The 23,293-nt window shown below is 33.8% G+C and overlaps 1 protein-coding gene across 1 annotated transcript in view; it reads right to left on the reverse strand.

Moving 5' to 3' along the window:
• The window catches only part of Dock3 (dedicator of cytokinesis 3), a 589,707-nt gene that overhangs the window by 478,488 nt on the left and 87,926 nt on the right, over window positions 1-23,293 (reverse strand). Inside the window, exon 3 of the mRNA XM_076867085.1 lies at window positions 16,939-16,979. Within this exon, the coding sequence (XP_076723200.1) occupies window positions 16,939-16,979 (41 nt within the window). The remainder of the gene's footprint in view (window positions 1-16,938; window positions 16,980-23,293) is intronic.

The raw sequence follows: 23,293 nt of genomic DNA on the forward strand, positions 1-23,293 counted from the left end.
ATGTTCATAGCAGCACAATTCACAATAGCTAGACTGTGGAACCAACCCAGATGCCCTTCAATAGATGAATGGATAAAAAAAATGTGGCATTTATACACAATGGAGTATTACGTAGCACTAAAAAATGACAAAATCATGGCATTTGCAGGGAAATGGATGGCATTAGAGCAGATTATGCTAAGTGAAGCTAGCCAATCCCTAAAGAACAAATGCCAAATGTCTTCTTTAATATAATGAGAGCAACTAAGAACAGAGCAGGGAGGAAGAGCAGGAGGAAAAGATTAACATTAAACAGAGACATGAGGTGGGAGGGAAAGGGAGAGAAAAGGGAAATTGCATGGAAATGGAAGGAGACCCTCATTGTTATACAAAATTACATATAAGAGGTGGTGAGGAGAATGGGAAAAAAACAAGGGAGAGAATTAAATTAGAGCAGATGAGATAGAGAGAGAAGATGGAAGGGGAGGGGAGGGGGGATAGTAGAGGATAGGAAAGGTAGCAGAATACAACAGTTACTAATATGGCATTATGTAAAATGTGGATGTGTAACCGATGTGATTCTGCAATCTGTATACGGGGTAAAAATGGGAGTTCATAACCCACTTGAATCTAAAGTATAAAATATGATATGTCAAGAGCTATGTGATGTTTTGAACAACCAATAAAAAATAAATAAAAATTTTTAAAAAACGGGGCTGGGGATGTGGCTCGGGTGATGGCGCGCTCGCCTGGCATGCGTGCGGCCCGGGTTCGATCCTCAGCACCACATACAGGGATGTTGTGTCTGCCAAAAACTAGAAAAATAAATACTGAATGGAATCTTCTCTCTTCTCTATCTAGAAAGAAAGAAAGAAAGAAAGAAAGAAAGAAAGAAAGAAAGAAAGAAAGAAAGAAAAGTGCTCTGTTTCTCTATTGGCAAGCGGTGAGCTAAAGAGGGGAGCCATCTGGAGGAGACCACACTAGACCTTGTAGCTGTAGGATCAAGCAGATTATAGCAAATATGGTCATACTAACCCAACAAGTACCTACTAAGTGACTTTTGGTATACACAGCAGAACATGATTGAAAGAGGCACAGAGGATTGTAACCAGGGGAATTTCAGTCAGAGTTATGGAAGGGATGTATCTCACTTTCGATTTAAGGCTAGCAGCTCACATGACTATCTAAAAGGGCCAGGAAACTGAGCAGGTGGGCATGATTACACATAGGGATTTCACTCAGGGATTGAGTTTGAGACTGTCACGTTCGTGGGCAGCATAATGTGCAAGTTCTATGGGGGGTTGGCTCCTCAACACTACTAGTAGACTTTTGGGGCTGTCCCTAAATTCGGCATCTGCCCACCCTTAGTGGTGTGTTGATCTAATCTCTCCAGAGCAGACATCACCCAACAAAGTCCCAAAGGCCTGATTGAAGCTAAAGCACAGACACCAAAACTTCCCATTTGAACTTGCAGCAGTCCCAGGAACACACTAATCTGATCTGTCCGGTGAAAAAAAACTATGAGTGACAGAACTTTCCATTCTATCTTGCCTGAGGTTCCAGATAACTCCAACTAACATCTCAGTGAGCAACACCAAACGAGGAAGAGTTTAACAACGTCTTTCCCTTTCTTTAAAGGGTAAAAATATCAAGAAGAAACTGAAAAAAGGGAAGTCTAGCACAGGCAAACATATATTTGTCAACAGTTTTGAGCAACTCAGCAGAGATAATTCTTTCATTTTTCATTAAAAACTTTTTCCTTTTTTTTTTTTTTGGTTTGTTTTATTTTTGGTGTTCTTTCTGTACTGATTGCTTTGTGCATCTACATACATATACATACCTGCTCCTATTTATTATGTTTATTATTTTTCTTTATCTTTTAAGGATTAGAATTTTTCAATTCATTTGGGTTTTTGTTTCTATTGTTGCACTCTCTACTACCTTTTCCCTCTAACAGCCAGTTTCTCTTGTTCTCTCATTCCCTTTATTTTGTTGCTTTCATTTTCTCTCTTTCTTTATAATCATCACTTGTTATATATATATTCCTTCTGTCTTCTGTTCACATTTTGAATATGTTAAACTTTCTTTTACCTACCTATTACATTTTTTCTTTATTAAGTTATTTTTACCATCTTTTAGAACTACTTGTTTTATATAATTCCTGACCCCACCATTTATATTGTTGTGGTTATGAGTATTGCCAATGTATAGTTGACACTTGATGTTTAATGCCAGACCTAGTTCACAGCAATTTATGTTTGTTGCTATTGCAACTGCTGATCCCACCACTGCTGATTTTGTGGTAGTGTTGTAAAAATATCATAATATAAACTGGGTATTTATTTTAATGTTTCATATTGTTCACTGATGATTTAGTTATAGTTTGTTTCCCCTGTTTCTGTGAGATGCTGGGAATCTACTGAGACTAGAAGTTCAAAGGGTAGAAACTCTACTTCTGAGCTAAATCCAAACCACAATCAAGAGACACTGCACCTTGCTCCACACACAAACCATGCACAAATTTCAGTGAAATTTTACTACCAAGAGGCAAAAAACAGACCCCCAAGTAAGAACAGATAAGGGCAAGAGGGATCTTAGGTCCTACTCATGGACATCCACTCCTATAGTAAAATCAGAATTAACACAAAGACTAGACAACACACCTATGAGGGGTCTCTATGGAGATTACCCCCATACTGCTTTAGAATACACAGAGATGTTGAATGAAGAAGATCAATCACAGATGGTATAACACATATACCCTGCAGAACAGAACTGCCAAATCAATCAGAAGGACCACACTCTTGTGAGAGGGAAAGTGGAATTCTTGTGAGAGGGAAAGTGACACAAAATACACACTCTACAAAATACACTAATCATCACCAAAGAACTAGCAGGAAAATTATACTACAAAACTTGCTTGGAAATATATTTAAAAATTCCCACCAACCTGATATCCTACAACAGTTTGCCAAGAAAAGCCTGTGCCCTAAAAAAAACCCATACATGAAAGTGGAAGGGAGATCCACCCTAATAAATGCACAAAATCCAACACTGCAATTAAAAAATATGAAAAAACAAGGTAATATGAGATCTCCTAAAGTTCATAATTCACCAGTAACTAACTCTAAAGATACTGAAGTAAATAAAATACCAGTTAAAAATTCAAAATAATTATAAAATTGACCAATAAATTCTAAGGGAACATAGAAAAATAAACAAATTAAGAAAGCATAGAATATGAATGGGAAATTCAATAATGAAAAAGAGATATTGAATAAGAACCAAAAGGAATTCTAGAAATGAAAGGCACAATAAATCAAAAGGTTTAGCTGAAAGTCTCTCTAATAAAACAGAACAGGCAGAAGACAGAATTTGAGATATAGAAGAAAAAGTCGCCAGCTTTGAGCATTCAAAGCATATCGAAGAAAAGAACAAAAAAGGGAAAGATGAGAGAGTAGAGACAGCAAACATTACCTGGCAGCTCCTATAAGGGAGGTACATAAGCAAATACACTGAAACTTAATAATAAACTGTAAAACAAAAATATTTAGATGCAAAAACTCAGTTACTTGAACATAAGAAATAAAAGTGTGCCATGGCCGCCAGTGGTGGTCACCAGCAAAAGGGGTAGTGCAGACAAATGAGAAGGTACAATAGGTAGATAAAGTATTTTAGAAAAAGGCGGGGATGGGGGTTGACTTGGAGAAACCTGTGGATTATAGAAGCTGAGGGACTTCAATGGACTTATAGTCAGTGGGAGAGGGGGTTTGGTGAAAACAAATTTATGACTGGCTCCCCTCCCTAAAACCATGCACAAAATTCTGGACAGTGAAACTGGCTGCTGGACTCTCAGGGAAAAGGGCACCACAGTTGTGCTCTACTTTCCAGGTAGAGTAAGCCACCTGTAGGTGACAGGACTACAGATATCAAAGGATACACCAAACAATTATCTTAAAATTTATTCTTCTGTCATTGTCATTAGTGTTATTTCTGGCTCCCACTCCAAATAAAAGTGTCAGGAAAATCATTGGGACAATTCAATTTTCCAGAGTAGAAACCCTGCTGCCAAGAAAGACTCACAACTCAGCCAAGCAACAAGAATCCTCACCTCATAATTGATCCAACCCTGCTGGAGCCTAAACATGACTCCAACTCATAGAACTGGAGATACAAAACCTCCAAACCAAAAACAAGGCCCCAAGGAAAGATAATCAGAGGGGATTCAAAACAGATATTCTATAATAAAAAAGAAATATACACATAAAGACATGCACATAAAAGAGGAAGAGGAAGGGGAACCCATTTCAACTGATAAACAACAGCAGGACCTTGGAAAGCATGAGGAAAAAGGCAAAGAAATATTCCCCCCAAATTAAAAATCTCCCAACATAAAGACTCACTAAAATGAAAGTAGAAGAATTTCCAGAGAAAGATTATTTAAAAACTGATCATCAAATTGTTCAATGAACTAAAAGAAGAACTATAGAACGAAATAAGAGAGCATGTACAGGAGAAAAAAAAAAGACCATTTCACTAATACAAAAAGAAACCAATCAGAACTCCTGTAAATAAAAGACATGATGAATCAAATTAAAAACTCACTTGAAAGCATCACCAACATATTAGAGTGTATATAAAACAGAACTTGAGCACTTGTAAATAGAACCTGAGGCCTTGAAAAAACAGGATAAATTTGAGTACACCGAACACAAGAAAAAAATAAAACATGATCACAATATATAAGAATGCTGGAACAACATCAAGAGAACAAACTGAGAATCACTGGGATAAAAGAGAACATGGAGATATAAGCTAAAAGGCATTCAGAACATTTTTAAATGAGATTGTCACAGAAAACATTCACCATATAAGAAAAGACACAGACACCCATATATAGGAGATGTACCAGACCCAGATAGACCTAACAAGAAGGGAAGATCTCCAGGACACATCATAATAAAAATGCTCACCACAGAAAATAAGGAAAAAATAGTAAAAAGCTGAAATAAAGAACAACATGCACATTTAGAGACAAACCAATTAGACTCACTTTAGAATTCTCTACTCAGACCTTAAAAACAATAAGTGCATGGAACAAAACTTTTCAAGCTCTGAAAGAAAATAACTGCCAACCAAGATTGCTGCACCCACCAAACTTCTTTCATATTTGATGGGGAATGAAAAACCTTCTATGACAAAGAAAAATGAAAAAATACATGACAACTAAGCATTACAAGACAATGTGAAAATAAATGGCACACAGAAACTCCCAAAAACAAAATCCAAAATTCCCAAATAAATGAAGATCAATAGAAGACAAATCATCTAAATAAAAAACAAAGCAGAATTAAATATAGGAACAACAAAAATGGCAGCAAACCATAAGCACAACAACACTGAATATAAAGTCTCAACTTCCCAATTCAAAGACACAGATTTGCAGAATTGGTCAAAAGACCAAGAGCCAATCATTTTTTTTTTTTTTTGCAAGAAACTCATAGGTAGGGACACTCACAGGCCAAATGTAAAAAGATGGGGAAAAATATTCCTTGCAAACAGACTCTGAAAACAGGCCAGAGTAGCCATATTCATATCTGATACAGCTGAATTCAAGCAAAAATTAGTTAAAGGAGGCAATGAGGGGCATTTCATCATAATAAAGGGAACAAAACAACAAGAAGAAATAAGGCTAGTTAATATATATGCCCCAAATTTAATGTACCCAAAAACACTTAAAAAATACTCCCAAACATTAAATACTAGAAAGACCTCCATACAATAATACTGGAAAATTTCAACACACCTTTAGCATCAATAGACAGGTTATCAAAGTATAAAATCAATAAAGATATATAGCCAACCCAAATAATACTATAAATCAAACTGACCTAACAGAATACTTCACCCCAAAACAACTGAATTTATCTTCTTCTCAGAAACTCATGGACTCTCCTCCAAAATATTATTCTAGATCAAAATGTAAATCTAAGCAAATACCAAAAAAGTGATAATACCATGCATCATATCAGACCACAATGGAAATAAAATTAGAATGACAGCAAGAAAAAAATAGACCCACACAAACACATGGGTATTAAACAACCGTCTTTTGGGGGAACGGTACTGTAGATTGAAATCAGAGGCACTCAACCATTGAACCACATCCCCAACCCTATTTTGTATTTTAGAGACAGGGTCTCACAGAGTTGTTTAGCATCTCGCTTTTGCTGAGGCTGGTTTTGAACTTGTGACCCTCCTTTCTGAACCTTCCAAGTTGCTGGGATTATAGGCATGTGCCACCTTGCCCAGCAATAAAAAACCATCTTTTAAATGAAGAACAGATGAAAGTAGAAATGAGAGAAGAAATCAAAAAATTCTTAGAAACAAATGAAAATAAAGATACAACATATAGACTATATGACAATTTTTGAAAATATTCCTCAATTGACAGATACTAGAAAATTTCAGTACGTAACTGACAAAGGGCTTATACGTAAAACACAAAGGTATTTGCTACAAAATAACTGGCAATCTAATAGAAAAAATACAATATTCAAAAAAAACCAAGATGTTCAAGTTTATTAATCATCCTGGAAATATAAATTAAAGCCATGAGAGACATCATAGGCCCACCAGAAAGAAAGGCTAGAATGAAAGATCTGACTTCCTTCAAGGTGGATGAAGAAGCAACACAAGTTACTGTATAACCATGGAGTACAATTCATACAATGACTTAGAAAAACAATTTAACATTATCGACTAAAATAAACATTTAATTTCTAACTATAAAAAAAAGATACAACATATAAAAATCTCTGGGACAGTATGAAACAGTACTAAGAGGAAAATTTATTATACTGAGTGCATACATTAAAACTATAGAGGTCCCAAAGAAACTTCTGCTCAGCCCCAAAGCCTTAGAAAACAAAAAAAGGAATTCTAAAATAAGAAGAATACAGGAAATCATAAATATCAGAGCCAAAATTAATGAAATTGAGAATAAAAAACAATAAAGGATCAACGCAACAAAGAGTTGGTTCTTTGAAAAGATAAATAAGATTCACAAACCCTTAGTGAAACTACCAAAAGAAAGAGATAGAAGACCCCAAAAATTAGCGATGTCATTAGAAACTATTCAAAAATTATACTACAATAAACAGAAAATCTACAAGACACTGACTAATTCCTAGACACATGACCTACCAAATAGAATTAGGAAGATATAGAACACTTTAACAGAACAGTATCAAGTAATTAAATTGGAAAAGCAATCAAAAGGCTAAAACAAACAAAGCACAAGACCAGATGGACTCTCAGCAGAGTTCTACCAGACCATTAAAAAAACTAACAGTAGTCTTCCTCAAATTACTACATGAAATTGAAAGGAAAACTCCAAGATACATTCTATGAAGCCAGTATAACCTGAAACCAAAATGACACAAAGAAACATCAAGGAAAGAAAACTAAATACCAATATTGCTGATGAACGCAAATGCAAAAATCTTTAGTAAAATATTAGCAAAATGCATTCAAAAACATATTAGGAAGGATAATACACTATGACCGAGTTGACTTTACTCCAGGAATGTAGGGCTGGTTCAATATACACAAATCAATAAATGTGATTTACCACCTAAAGATCAAGAATCATATAATCACTCAATAGATGCAGAAGAGGAATTTGATAAAATACAGCAATGATTCATGTTAAAAACACTGGAGAAACTAGGAATAAAAGGAACTTGCCTCAAAATTAATAAGGCAGTGTATAACAAACCCATATGCAACATCATACTAAATGGTGGGAAAAAAAGAAAGCTTTTCCTCTAAAGCGATGAACAAGACAAGGATTTCCACTCTCACTACTTCTATTCAATATAGTCCTCAAAACTCTAGCAAGACCAATCAGGAAAGAGAAAATTACAAGAATACAATTCTTGTAATACAATCAAACTTTCACTTTTTGCCAATGACATGTTACTTTATCTAGAAGACACAAAAAATTCCACCAGAAGACTTCTGGATAAATTAATTTAGCAAAGTGGCAGAATACAAGATTAATACTCATAAATCAATAACTTTTCTATATTCCAACAGCATGTCAGCTGAGAAAGAAATCAGAAAAACTATCCCCTTTACAATAATCTTTTTAAAAAGCCTGGGAATTAATATAATCAAGGAAGTAAAAGAACTCCATAATGAACACTATAAAACATTCGAGATAGAAATTGAAGAAGACCTCAGAAGATGGAAAGACCTACCATTTTCTTGGACATGCAAAATTGATAATTTTGAAATGTCCATACTACCAAAGTAATATACATATTTAATGAAATTCCCATCAAAATCCAAATAAAATTATTTACAGAATTAGAAAAATTACTTCTTAAATTCATTTGCAAGAATAAGAGACCTCTAATAGCCAAAGCAATTCTGACAAGAAAAGCAATGAAGGAGGCATCATAATACCCAATCTCAAAATTATACTACAGAGCCACAGTAACAAAGCCAGTATGGTACTATGATCAAAAGAGACATTAAGATCAATGAAACAGAATACAAGACATCAAGATAAACCCAAACACGTATAGTCTGATTTTTGATAAAGATGCCAAAAATATTATGTTGGAGAAAAGACAATCTGTTTACCAAATGGTACTTGGAGAACTGGATGTCTACATGTAGAAGAATAAAATTATATCCTTATCTCTCACCCTGAAAAACACTCAAATCAAAATGGATAAAAGACTTGGTAATTAGACCAGAAACTATGCAATTGTTAGAAGAAAATTAGAGTTAACATGCCATCATATAGGGGCAGGTATTGACTTACTCATTAAGACTCCTAAAGCTTAAGAAATAAAAACAAAACTCAATAATTGGGATGCCATCAAACTAAAAAGCTACCCACCACAAAAAAAAAAAAAAAAACCAAGTGAATGAAAAGAGAACATACAGAATGGGGAAAAAAATTTTACCACCTACTCTTCTGACAGGGGATTAATATCCAGAATATATATAAAAAATACTTAATGCCAAAAAGCAACCCAATTAATAAATGGGTCAAAGAACTAAACATAAACTTTTCAAAAGAAGAAATACAAATGGCCAACAAATATATAAAATATGTTCAACATCTCTAGCAATCATGGAAATGAAGATCAAAACTACACTAAGAATTCATCTCACCCCAATCAGAATGGCAATTATCTAGAACACAAACAACAATAAAGAAATGCTGGAGAGGATATGGGGTAAAAGGTAATATCATGCATTGTTGGTAGAAGCATAAATTTGAATAAGGCAGTGTGGATATTCCTCAAAAACTAAGAATGAAGCCACTATATGAACCAGCTATCCCACTCCTCTATATTTATCTAAAAGAACTAAAGTCATCATACTATAGTGATAAGGCCACTTCAGTGTTTACAGCTGCACAAATCCCAATGGCCAAATTACAAAATCAACTCAGATGCTCACCAACAGATGAATGGATCAGAAAATGTGGCATATATACACAATGGAGTTTTAGGCAGCCATAAGGAAGAATGAAATAATGGCATTTGCTGGTCAATGGATGAAAATGGAGATTATACTAAGTAAAATAAACCATATTCAAAAAATCAAGATGCAAATGTTTTCTCTCATATGTGGAAGCTAGAGCAAAATAAAGAAAAGAAGGTAGCAGGAGAGGAGCCTGGCTATCATAAATAGATCAGTGGAATCAAGAAGGAGAACTAGAAAGGACAGGAAAGGGGTAGAAATATGGAAGGAAATAAATAATAGCCTGTTACATATGTGAATGTACCAAAATTAAAACTATATAAAAATAGACATATATAAAATATATATGCAGGTATATGTATATATGAGTGTATATATAATATAATATAATCAAACATAAATAGACCAATGAGTGAAAGGAAGATCACAGAAGTATGGAAAAAGAAGGAGGGAAGGAAAGAGGGAAGGGACACAGGAAGGGGGAAATGGGGAATGATATCAAATTCCTTGTGTGTACTGTTTTGTTAAAATTAACCCAAATACTATGTATAATTATAATGCTCTAAAAAAGCAGTATGAAAAGAAAAGAATACATGAACTATGACCAAAATATATAAGAACTCTGGGGTAATATTAAGAGACCAAATTTTAAAATAATTGGAATCAAATAGGGTAGTGAGAAGCAGCCTAATGGAATAGATGCCCTTTTCAGGGAAATAAAAACAGAAAGTTTCCCAAACCTTGAGAAGGAGATGGAAATATTCAGAACCCTAAATAGACAAGATCAAAAAAAAACCCTCCCATGACACATTATAATTAAAATACCTAATATAAAAAGCAAATATAAAATTTTTAAAGCCTCCAGAGAAAACAACAGGCTACATTTGGGGAGGCAAGCCAAACATATTTGCTTCCGATTTCTTAGCACAAACCCTAACTTCCAGGAGGTCATGTAATAATGTGCTCCAAACCCTGAAGGAAAATAACTGTCAACCAAGACTGCTAGATCCAGCAAAATTATCCTTCAGAATCAAAGATGGAATAAAAATCTTCAAAGATAAGCAAAATCTAAAAGAATTCATGAATATTAAACCAGCACTATGGGAAATATTAAGAAATACTAAATAAAGAAGAAATCAAAATCAAACTCCTGATTACACAAATGGACAAAAACTATTTGAAGGATAGATAAGCAAATAAGAAACAGGATCAAACTAAACATCAGAAATAAGATTAAATAGCAGGAATTGATAAACATCTCTCTATAATAGCACTGAGTGTAAATAGTACCAATTAGCCAATTAAAAGATAGGCTGGCATAGTGATTTAAAAAACAAAACCCAACCATCTGTTATTTGAAAGAGATTCCACTAGCAAAGATAGCCAGAGACTGAAAGTAAAATAATGTGAATTCACACACTATGCATATAGAGCCTGAAAACAAGCAGTAGTAGCTACTTTCCCATCCAACAAAGCAAAACTCAAATCAAAGTAAATCAGAAGAGACAAAGAAGGTCACTTCATACTGGCAAACTGAAGACTCCAACAATAAGACATTTATACCCCAAACATCAGTCTATCTACTACATAAAACAGACACTAATCAACAAAGACTCAGACTCTAGTACAATAATATTGAGGAGTTTCAACATACCTCTGTCACCAATAAATATGTCATCCATACAAAAACTCATTGAAGACCCCTCAGACCTAAAAAAATATTATAAATCAAATGTCTTAACAGAAGTCTATAGAATATTTCATCCAACCATAGCTGAATTCATTTTCTTCTCAGGGGTTCCTGGAAACTTCCCCAAAATAGACCACAGTTTATCCTACAAAGAAACACTTAGCAAATACTAATAGTTAGAAATCACTTCTAACATCTTATGTGATGATCCTGGAGTAAAATTATAAATCAACATCCAAAAAACTCCATGAGTATTATATAAACAAATGGAGATTGAACAGCAATATACTTTTGAATGATGGATTGGTGATAGAAGATAATCAGGGGAGAAATTTAAAAATTCTTAGAATCGAATGAGAATAAGTGATACAACCTACCATAATATCTGGGACACTATGGAGTTGGTTCTAAGAGGAAAAGTTATAGTTATGACTGCTTACATGAGAAAATCAGAAAGATCCCAAATAAATAACCTAGTGATTCATCTCAAGGTCCTAGAAAAAAACAGAAACCAATTCCAAAATCAGTAAAAGGAAAGAAATAATTAAAATCAAAACAAAAATCAATGAAATAGAAACTAAAAAAATGCAAAGGATCAATGAAATAGAGAATAAGATAATAAAACAACAATCAATGAAATTAAGAGTTTGTTGTTTGAAAAAATAAGCTAGATAAACCCATAGCCAACTACCCACATTTATAAAATTAGAGATGAAAAAGAAGAAATCATTACAGACATCACAGAAATATAGGACTATATTGAAAGGACTATTCTGAAACTTATACTTTAATAAATTGAAAAACATAGATTAAATTGCTACATTTCTAGACATAAAATTCAATCAAGAAGATGTAGAGGGCTGGGGCTCAGTGGTAGAGAGCTTGCCTTGCATGTGTGAAGCACTGGGTTCAATCCTCAGCACCACATAAAAATAAATAAATAAAGATATTTTAAAATGTATATTAAAAAAATAAGATATAGAAAATCTAAACAGATCAATAACAAGGAATGAGATACAAGCAGTAATGAGAAGGCTTCCAACAAAGAAAAGTCCAGGACCAGACAAGATTCTCAACTGAATTCCACTAGACCTTTAAACAAGAACTAATAATGTCAATGCTTCTCAAATTATTTTGTGAGCCTGAAAGGGTGTATTTTAGTAAGCTTTTCATCACTGTTACCAAAATACTTGACATGAAAAAATTAGAAGAGGACAAATTTATTTGGGTCACATGGCTTCAAAGGGTCTCAAGTCTACAGACAGCCAATTCCATTGCTCTCGTCCCAAGGTAAGACAGCACAAGCAGAGGAAAGCTGCTCAGCTCATTGCTGAGTCAGAGAAAGAGAAAGAAAATGGAGCCATAGCGAACATGGATCTTTGCAGATTATAACCCCCTTGACCTATTCCTCCAGTAAGGACCCACCTGTCAACAGTTACAACCTACTTCATTCAAACTAAGATGAACTAATTAGGTTAGAGTTCTCACAATCCAATCATTTTCCTGCTGAACATTCCTGAGTTACTTTAAGCCATAAAAGTGAAACACTTCCAAATTCATTCTATGAAACCAGTATCACCCTGATAATCAAATAAGATAAGGACACATCAAGAAAAAAACAATATTCCTAATAAACTTAGATGCAGAAAATTAGCAAATCATATTCAACAACATATTAAGAAGACTGTACGTCATGATCAATTTGGTTTCATTCCAGGGAAGCAAGGATAATTTAACATACTTAAATCAATAAATGTCATTCACCACATAAATAGAATTAAGGACAAAAAAATCAGTTATCTTGATAAAGAGAAAGCCTTTGACAAAATTCAGCACCCACTTGTGTTAAAAATGCTGAAGAAACTAGCAACAGAAGAAACTTATCCCAACATCATTAAGGCTATAAAGACAAACCCAAAACCAACATCACAGTGATTAGGAAAAAACAGAAAGCATTTCCTTTAAAATCCAGAACAAAAAAACAACACAACAACAACCAAAAAAAAAAAAAAAAAAAACAATGTTGTCACCACTCCTCGTCAATATAATACTAGAAATTCTAGCCAGAACAATCAAGCAAGGGAAGAAAATAAACTGGAGAAAAATGGAAAAGTAAGAAGACAAATTATCACTGATTATAAATGATAGGACTCTATACTTAGAAGATTCAAACAGCTCCAACAGAAGACTTCTAGAACTAATAAATTTAGCAAAGTAGTAGGTAACAATCCTGCTCATAATAGCCTCAAAAAAATATATCTAGTAATAAATCTAACCACCAAGATGAAAGACTTCTACAATGAAAACTGTAGAACACTGAATAAAGATATTGAAGAAAACACAAGATGAAGAAAAGATTTTCCATTTTAGATAGGCAGAATTAATATTGTTAAAATGGCCATATTAGCAAAATTAATAGACAACTTCAATGCAATCCCCATCAAAATGCCAATGATATCCTCACAGAACTAGGGGGAAAAAAGTTCTAAAATTACTTTGAAATTGCCAAAGCAATTCTAAACTCCCCCAAAAAGCAATGCTGGAGACATCACAATACACATGCTAAGTTAAATAAGCCAGAATCAGAAAGTCAAGGTTCCAATGTTTTCTCTCATATGCAGAAGCTAGAATAAAATAAGGGGAAAAACAGGATTGGGAAATTCCATAAAAATTTTAGAAATATCAATGGAGTAGAGAAAGGTAATGGGAGAAGGGAAAAGGGATAAGAAAAAATTGGGGATGGAGGTAAAATTAACCCAATTATGCCATGTACATATATGAATATACCACAGTAAACTCTACCTTTACATATACCTATAAAGCACTAATCACAAAAACAATAAATAGAAGGAAGACCAGTAGAATAGAGGGAGGGGAAAAGGAGGAGAGGATGGAAAGAGGAAGAACTGGGGACTGAAATGGAATAAATTACACCCTATGCTTATATGTATGATTATGTAAAAATGGACCCCTATTATGTGTGACTCTACTGTAGTCATTAAAACATTAAAAAATAAATTGGGGTCTGGGGCTGTAGCTCAGTAGCAAAGCACTTGCCTAGCATATGTGAGGCACTGGGTTTGATTCTCAGAACCACATAAAAATAAAGGCATGCTGTCCATCTACAACTATAAAAGATTTTTTTAAATATTTAAATAAATAAATTTTAAATTAAATTTATTTAAAATTTATAAGGGAAAATAAACTTTAATTTTTTAAATTAATATTAATTAGACTTTCTATATACAAAAATAAACTTGCTGATAAAAAAATCAGAAAAACAATCTCACTCACAATTTTAGCAGAGAGTTAATTAAACCACACAATTTCAGAGGGTTAATTAAACCACACAATTTCAGAAGTACATTAGACTAAAGTGAAGAAATTAATGGAATCTAATCTGACAAAAAGAGATCTGACACTGTTTACGTAATGAGATTTAGCTTCCTCATTTTCATCAGTTTATCAAACAACTACAAAGACAAATCACAAAATAATTACTCTGACAGACCCTAAACAACTGATTTACATGGAAAAGAACTGAAAATAGGTATGAGGTTCTGAGTACTTCCTCTTAACTATAAAATGAAATTTTGGTTACCCTGCTGGAGAAGCCACATGAACAGAGACCCTGAGAGTACATGGAGAAACCCAATTAACATATATTGGTGGTACACCTGAGAAGAGATCTCCAACCATCCATGCCAAGATGCCAAAAAAATACTCTCAGACATTCTGGCCAGTTGAGATCCCAGATGACTATAGCTACAAAATGACCTCAAAGGTATCCAAACAGCCACCCAGCTGACTCCTCAAACCACAAAATCATGAAGAGATAAAATGTTAGTTTAATCCATTACATTATATTGTACTTGCTATTTAACAATAGATAAAACAATTATGTTTAATATTTTAAAGGTATTATCACTCATGTTTCCCTTGATATCATTTTTAAACAAAACACTGTGAATCAATTTGATACATCAATCACAAATATACAATAACTTCAATGATACAGTGATTCCCCAAATACTAGTATTGGAAGCAAAGTAGAGGAGTGGCCAAGATCAAATATTACTGAGAATAAATTTATAATATGTAATAGCACAAATTAAAGCTTTCTACTCATTTATAAGAGTTCTTATTTATTCAAGTGCTAACCTTTTTGGCAATTCAAGCAAGATTTTAAAAATAAAACACAAATAGAAACTATTCCCATGTAAGCATTCTTAAGACAAAATTAACACCTAAAGTGTAGCTCAAAATCAGAAATAGAAGGGGGAAAATTACCTATTGAGCTGTGGTTCTCAATCAGGAGCAATTTTGCCCCCATAATATATTTAGCAATGCTTGGATTGCTTCTTCACTGTCACAACATAGGGGGAGATAGTTACTGGCATCCAGTAGATAGAAACCGTATATGCTGATAAATATCTTAACTACACAAGATAGCCTCCTACAGCAAAGAGTTGCCTAGCCCAACATATGTCGTGCAAAGAATGAAAAAACTGATTATAAGCAATTAAAACATGAAGATATTGTTTCACTATAATCATTACCTCAGAAACCAACAACGCAGTGTTCAAAGAGAATAGAATTATGCATTTCCAGGTAAATGGATGGAGTTAAAGAATATCATGCTAAACGAAGCAAGCCAATCCCAAAAAACCAAAAGACCAAATGTTCTCTCTGATAAATGGATGCTGATCCATATGGGGGGGAAGGGGCATAAGAAAAATGAAGGAACTTTGGATGGGCAAAATGGATGGTGGGAGTAGTAAAGATGCTGGAATGAGACGGACATCATATTCATAAGTACATGTATGACTGCATGAATAGTGCAACTCTACATCATGTACAACCAGACAAATGAAAAGCTGTGTACCACTGGTGTACAATGAATTGAAATGCATTCTGCTGTCATGTATAACTGCTTAGAACAAATTTTTAAAAAAAGAAAGAAACTAATAAAACAATTTCACTGGCAAAACTGATGGGTAAAACTTGGGACAATTTTTTAATGAAAATAATGTGATAATTTTGTTATTTATTTTGTTATTTATCTACATAAGAAAAAGCATAATACAATGAGTATTAAAATATAGAAACAAGAAAATGAATAATATTAATTATATGAAAGAATTAAGCAGAAAGAATGTTTTACAAATGCATTATACTGAAGAAGAATGTTCCTAATGGTATTAAAACTGCTAATTAAAATATATTTTATTTGATCAAATTACCAATTATATAAACACATAAAACATAGAATACAAAATTAGTATTATACACCAATATCTCACTTAGATTCAAATTTTAACAAGAATATCAGGATCAACCAATGTCTAATTAGACATTATTTGACTTTTTTTCCATTTGGTATTAGTAGAAATAAATTCATCTAACTAGTCACATTATTATTTTGGCATTGCCTGGATTGCTTCAAATTCCAACGAACTAGTTCTATAAATAATTCAATTTACTTTTTGTCAAATATTTGAAGGAAAAACAATTTAAAACTTAAATAGGCCTGCCTCTTCAAGATAAGTTTTATAACTATAATCACATTTGCATTTTCTGTCCTTTCAGAAAAATTATTTTAATATTCCTGAATCAGAGAAAAGTCTGATACAGTTCTGTAGAGGAAAAATATGTTTGTGGCCACTATAAAAGACTTAAGAGATAGATCAGAGCTGTTATTTTACCAAACATACTTAGACATCTTCCTCTGGAATTAAAAAAGCTAACAAACATTTCATTACCTTTACATTTGGCTTCTTTGTTGACACTCCTCTGTACCAACCTAAAAGAAAGCATACAAAGTATATTAAAATCATATTGTTTTCTTTTTGTAAGAGACTGAATATAATATTTTTAGAAAAAAAATAAATTAATACAAGCTTTCCTTTACATACCAGCATAAATTCATTAGGATCTAGAGTTATCCTAGTAACTTACTTCAAAAGGAATAATTTTATTGTTACTACAGTCCAATTTTCATCACAAGGTGCACACCCCTTTTAATGAATAAGAAACAGGAATTATACGTAACTCCACTGCACCAAAAAATCCCAGATAGATATATTAGAGGCAAAGAAATTCCAAAAACATTGAGTGGTTTTGTTGCAAACAGGAGTATAACACAGACTTTCATTTCCTGAACTCATTCAATCTTAAATGCAGTATACTACACTACTCTAATTTCTTTGCCTTCTAGTTATTAAAGGTGACATCCCTGCCAGTCCAGGTACTTACTTATTACTTTTCCTCTCCCCCACCCTCACTTAACTCCTTTAAGCATTCATACATAGCAATGCTAACAAGATTTCCAATTACATGATACAAACAATTTTCAGGGAAAAGAAAATTGTATTACCACTTTTTCTCAATGCCAAGCTATCATCTTTTTTGTTTGGCTTTTGTTTTGGGGGATACTGGGGACTGAACTCAGGGGCAACCACTGAGCCACATCCCAGCCCTAGTTTATATTTTATTTAGAGACAGGGTCTCACAGAGTTGCTTAGCACCTCGCCATTGCTGAGGCTGGCTTTGAACTTGCAATCTTCCCCTCTCTGCTTACAAGCCCCTAGGATTACAGGTATACGCCACCATGCCCAGCAATTCCAATCAGTTCTTTTCAGAGCTCTGCTATGGTTTCATTACTAGGGTTTAATAAAGAAGTTCCTGCATTTAGGAGGGCAAGCTAAGAGCTGTATGTTTAAAGGAGGAAGATGGAGAAAAAGGAGTAAAGATTATTAATAATAGCTAATACTACATAAAACTTATTGATCCTTTTTTTTTCTTTTATTGGTACCAGGAATTGAACTCAGAGGCACTTAACCACTCAGCCATTTTTTTTTTTTGAGAGAGAGAATGAGAATTTTTTAATATTTATTTTTTTTAGTTTTTCAGTGGACACAACATCTTTTTGTTTGTATGTGGTGCTGAGGATCGAACCTGGGCCACACGCATGCCAGGCGAGTGCGCTACCGCTTGAGCCACATCCCCAGCCCCTCATTTTTTATTTTAAGACAGGTTCTCCCTAACGCTTAGGACCTCATTAAGTTACTGAGGCTGGCCTTGAACTTGTAATCCTCATGTCTCAGCCTCCCAAGCCTTTTATACTAAAATTGAAAGTTTATTCTCTATATTCGGTTTAAGTCTTGTAACAAAACTATGAGGAAAAGAATCAATTACTTCTCCCCTGAAACAATGAAAGAAAAGAAATCTTCCTTTCTGTATAGGGCAACTGCTGAGATAATAAGTTTCATTAACTCACTTTACACATTAAATTTCAATTTATTTTCTTAAAAAGTGACAAATTTTTTTCAACATGATACTTTACAGATAATTAAGAAACATAATGACATCAGAATGATTTGCAGAGTAAGGCTCTCCAAAAAGCCTCTTTTCAATAAAGTCACAAGAATACCACAAAGCTACAGTAGTTAATGCAGTGGGGTACTAATGAAAGAATGGGCAAAATGATCTATAGGATTAAACAGAGCATCCAGAAATAGCCCAACATAAACTGATCTTTAACAAAGGGGCAAAAGAAATACAATGAGGGGGGAAAAAAAGCAATGTTTTCTTTTCTTTTTTTAAAGAGAGAGAGAGAGAGGGAGGGAGGGAGGGAGGGAGGGAGGGAGGGAGGGAGAGAGAGAGAGAGAGAGAGAGAGAGAGAGAGAGAGAGAATATTTATTTTTTAGTTATCAGCAAACCCAACATCTTTGTATGTGGTGCTGAGGATCGAATCCAGGCCCCACGCATGCCAGGCGAGCGCACTACCGCTTGAGCCACATCCCCAGCCCAAAAGCAATGTTTTCAACAAATGGTGCTAGAACAACTAAACATACTCACACAAAAAATAAATGTGGATACATACCATATACCAGTCACAAAAACTAACTCAAAATGTATCATAGATATCAATGTAAAATGTAAAGCCACAAAACTCCCAGATAATAACAGGAGAAAATCTAGGTGACAACTGGGTATGGTGATGACTTTTTAGATATAAAAATCAAAGACATGATTCACAAATTCTTTAGTAAGTTGGACTATATGTTAACTAAAAAGTGTGCTCTGTGAAAGAAACTATCAAAAGAATGAGAAGACAAACCACTAATTAGGAGAAAATGTATATAAAACACACATCTGATAAAGGACTGTTAGCCAAAATACACAAAGAACCCTTAAAATTCAACATTTAAGAAAATACACAATTCAATTTAAAAACAGGTAAAATACCTGAACAGACACCTCACCAAAGACACCACACAACTATGGCAATAAGAATATGGGGGTGGGGGTAGCTCATCATATCCTACTAGGGGATTTTTCCCTTAAACATTGAGATACCACTACTCACCTATAAGAATGGCCCAAATCAGGAAATACTGACACTACCCAATACTGTTGAGGATGTAGAACGACAGGAACTTTCATTCATTTTTCAGAATGCAAAATGGTAAAAGCACTTTAAAGGACAACTTGAAGGTTTCTTAAACAACTAAACATAATCTTACAATAGGATCAGCAATTCACTCTTGATATTTACCCAAATGAACTGAAAACATATGTGCACATACACACACAGAAAAAAAAAAACTACAAATGGGTATTTACAGGATCATAATTGCCAAAACCTGAAAGTAACCAATATGTACTATTTAGTAGGTGAATTTACATAAACTATGGTACATCAACATCAATATAAAGGAAAGTTATAAGGTGATATAAAATGCTATTTATCAAGCAATAAAAAGATATATAGGAACCTTAAATGTGTATTATTCATGCACTTAATACTATATACTGGGGAAGAAAACGTGACAATTCTCCCTGAGCCACTTCTGCTCTGTGGAAAGCTCTAATCTAAGATTTAAAAAACTTTTTTTCATCTTCATGAGATGCTACCATAATGAATGAGGGTCATGAGAATTGTACACAGTGAACATCAGTCATCCATTTTCCTTTTATTGTTAACATTTATTACTGTACATGTTAATGAGGTTCAGTATGATAATTTTATACATGAACATAGCATGCACTGACCAAAATCAACCTCCCTTTTTTAACCTTCCCACAACAGAGATTCCCAATCGCTAGTTGAGCCTATTCTACTTTCAGGTTGATGTTTTTTAGCTTCCATATTTGAGAGAGAACATGCAGAATTTGTCTTTCTGTGGCTTGTTTCATTTAACATTATATTTCCCAGTTCCACACATTTTACTGCAAATGACAGGATTTCATTCTTCTTTATGGCTGAATAACATTCCACTGTATATAGGTGCCATATTTTCTTTATCCATCCATCTGTTGATGGGTACCCAGGCAGATTACATATCTTAATTATTGTGAATATCACATCAATAAACATTGGCATACAGGTATTTTCTTGGTATGCTGGTTTCATCCCTTTTGGACATATAGCTAGCAGTAAGACACCTGGATTGTATTATATTATAGTTCTATTTTTAGTATTTTGAGGAACTGCCATAATGATTAATTTACATTTCTACCAACCATTTTCTGTTTTTAGTAACAAAAAATATTGTTATGTAATTATGTTCTGTCTCCATGATTGTTAATGATATATGGGCATTTTTCATATATTTATTGACCATTTGTATTTCCTCCTTTTATAAAGGCATATTCAGCTCACTTGTCATCTTCCCTATTTGGTTTATTTGGGTTTTTGTTGTTACTTTCTTTGAGTTCCTTATATATTCTAGATATTAGCCATTTGTCAGATGAAGAGTTGTCAAATATTTTCTCACATTCACTGTTAATTGTTTAGTGTACATAAGCCTTTTAGCTTGATGTCATCCCACATGCCAATTTTCCTCTTGTTTCTGCACTTTGGGGGTTCTATCAAGGAAATCATTGCCTGTTCCAATGAGGTAAGTATATCACTTGTGTCTTCTTCCAGTAGTTTCAGACTTTCTTATCTTGATAGATTTTGAGTACATTTTTATACACATGTAAAAGACAAAGGTAAAGTTTCAATCGTCTGTATATGCATATCCCATTTTTATAACATCATTTATTAAGAGGATGTAATTTTTCTAAAGTACTTTTGGCCTCTGTGGGGGAATCATTTGTCCATAAATGAATGAGTTTACTTCTGGGCTTTCTATTCTGTTCTAATGGTGTACATGTATGTTTTTGTACTATATCTGGCTGTTTTTCTAACTGTGGCTCTGTATGTCTTGAAATAAGGTATTGTGATGCCTCTAGCTTTATTAATTTGTTCAAGATAACCTTGGCAATCCACAGTCTTTTATGCTCTCATGTAAATCTTAGTCATTGTTTTCTAGTTCTATTAAGAATATTACCGGTATTTTGATAAGGAAGACACTGCATACGTAGATTGACTTTGAGAAGTACAGACATTTTAACACTATTAATTATTCTAATAAATTATCAAGGAAGGTCTTCCATTTTTAAATATCTTCTTCAACTTTTTTCTTTGTTTTTTTAATTCATTTAAATTTTTTTCTAATTAGTTTTACATGACAGTAGAATGCACTTGGACAACTGTACATAAATAGAGCACAACTTCTCATTCCTCTGGCTATACAAGGATGCAAAGTCATACCAATAGTATAATCATACACGTATCCAAGGTAAAAATGTCTGTCTCATCCTACCAACCTTCCCATCCCCATGGTCCCTTCTCTGCCCTCAGTCTTCTCTGTGCAATCCAAAGTTCATCCATTCTTTCCTACCTGCCCCCCACCAGCAACAATGGATCAACATCCACTTATCAGACAAAACATTTGGCCTTTGTTTTTGTTTTTGTTTTTGAATGGTTTATTTCACTTATGATATTTTCTAGTTTCATCCATTTACCTGCAAATGCCATAATTTCATTCTTCTTCAAGGCTGACTAATATTCCATTGTGGATATGAACCACATTTTCTTTATCCATTCATCTGTTGAAGGGAACCTAGGTTGATTCCATAGTTTAGCTACTGTGAATTGAGCTGCTATAAACAAACATTGATGTGACTGTGTCACTGTAGTATGCTGTTTTTAAGTCCTTTGGGTAGGAACCAAGGAGTGCGATAGCTGGGTCAAATGGTGGATCCATTCCAAGTTTTCTGGGGAATCACCATACACCTTTCCATAGTGGTTGTACCAATTTGCAGAGCCACCAGAAATGTGTGAGCATAACTGTACCTTTTTTCCCACATCCTTGCCAACACATATTGTTGCTTATATTCTTGATAATTGCCATTCTAACCGGAGTAAGATGAAATTTTAGAGTAGTTCTGATTTGCATTTCTCTAATTACTAGAAATGATGAACATTTTTTCCATATGTTTGTAATCGGTTGTATTCTTCTTCTGTGAAGGGTCTGTTCAGTTCTTTAGACCATTTATTGACTGCGTTATTTATTTTTTTGTTGTTAAGTGTTTTGAGTTCTTCATATATCCTGGAGATTAGTGCTCTATCTGAAGTGCATGTGATACAGATTTTCTCCCATTCTGTGGGCTCTCTCTTCACGTCCTTGTTTCCTTTGCTGAGAAGCAGCTTTTTAGTTTGATACCATCCCATTTATTGATTCTTAATTTTATTCTTGAACTTGAGGAGCCTCATTAAAGAAGTCAGGTCTTAAGTTGACCTGATGAAGATTTGGGCCTACTTTTTCTTCTACTATGCACAGAGTCTCTGGTCTAGTGCCTAAGACTTTGATCCATTTTGAGTTGATTTTTGTGCAGGGTGAGAGATAGAGGTTTAATTTCATTTTGCTACATATAGATTTCCAGTTTTTCCAGCACCATTTGTTGAAGAGGCTATCTTTTCTCCAATGTATGTTTTTGGCACATTTGCCTAGTATGAGATAGCTGTATTTATCTGAGATTTTCTCCAAGTCTTCTATTTTGTACCATTGATATACATGTCTATTTGGTACCAATACCATGCTACTTTTGTTACTATTGCTCTATATTCTAGTTTAAGGTTTGGTATTGTGATGCCTCTTGCTTCACTTTTCTTGCTAGGGATTGCTTTGGCTATTCTGGGTCACTTATTTTTACAAATAAATTTCATTATTGCCTTTTTTAGTTCTATAAAAAATGTCATTGGTATTTGAATATGAACTGCAT

This window comes from Callospermophilus lateralis, chromosome 10 (assembly GCF_048772815.1).
Source record: "Callospermophilus lateralis isolate mCalLat2 chromosome 10, mCalLat2.hap1, whole genome shotgun sequence".
Lineage (NCBI taxonomy): Eukaryota > Metazoa > Chordata > Mammalia > Rodentia > Sciuridae > Callospermophilus > Callospermophilus lateralis.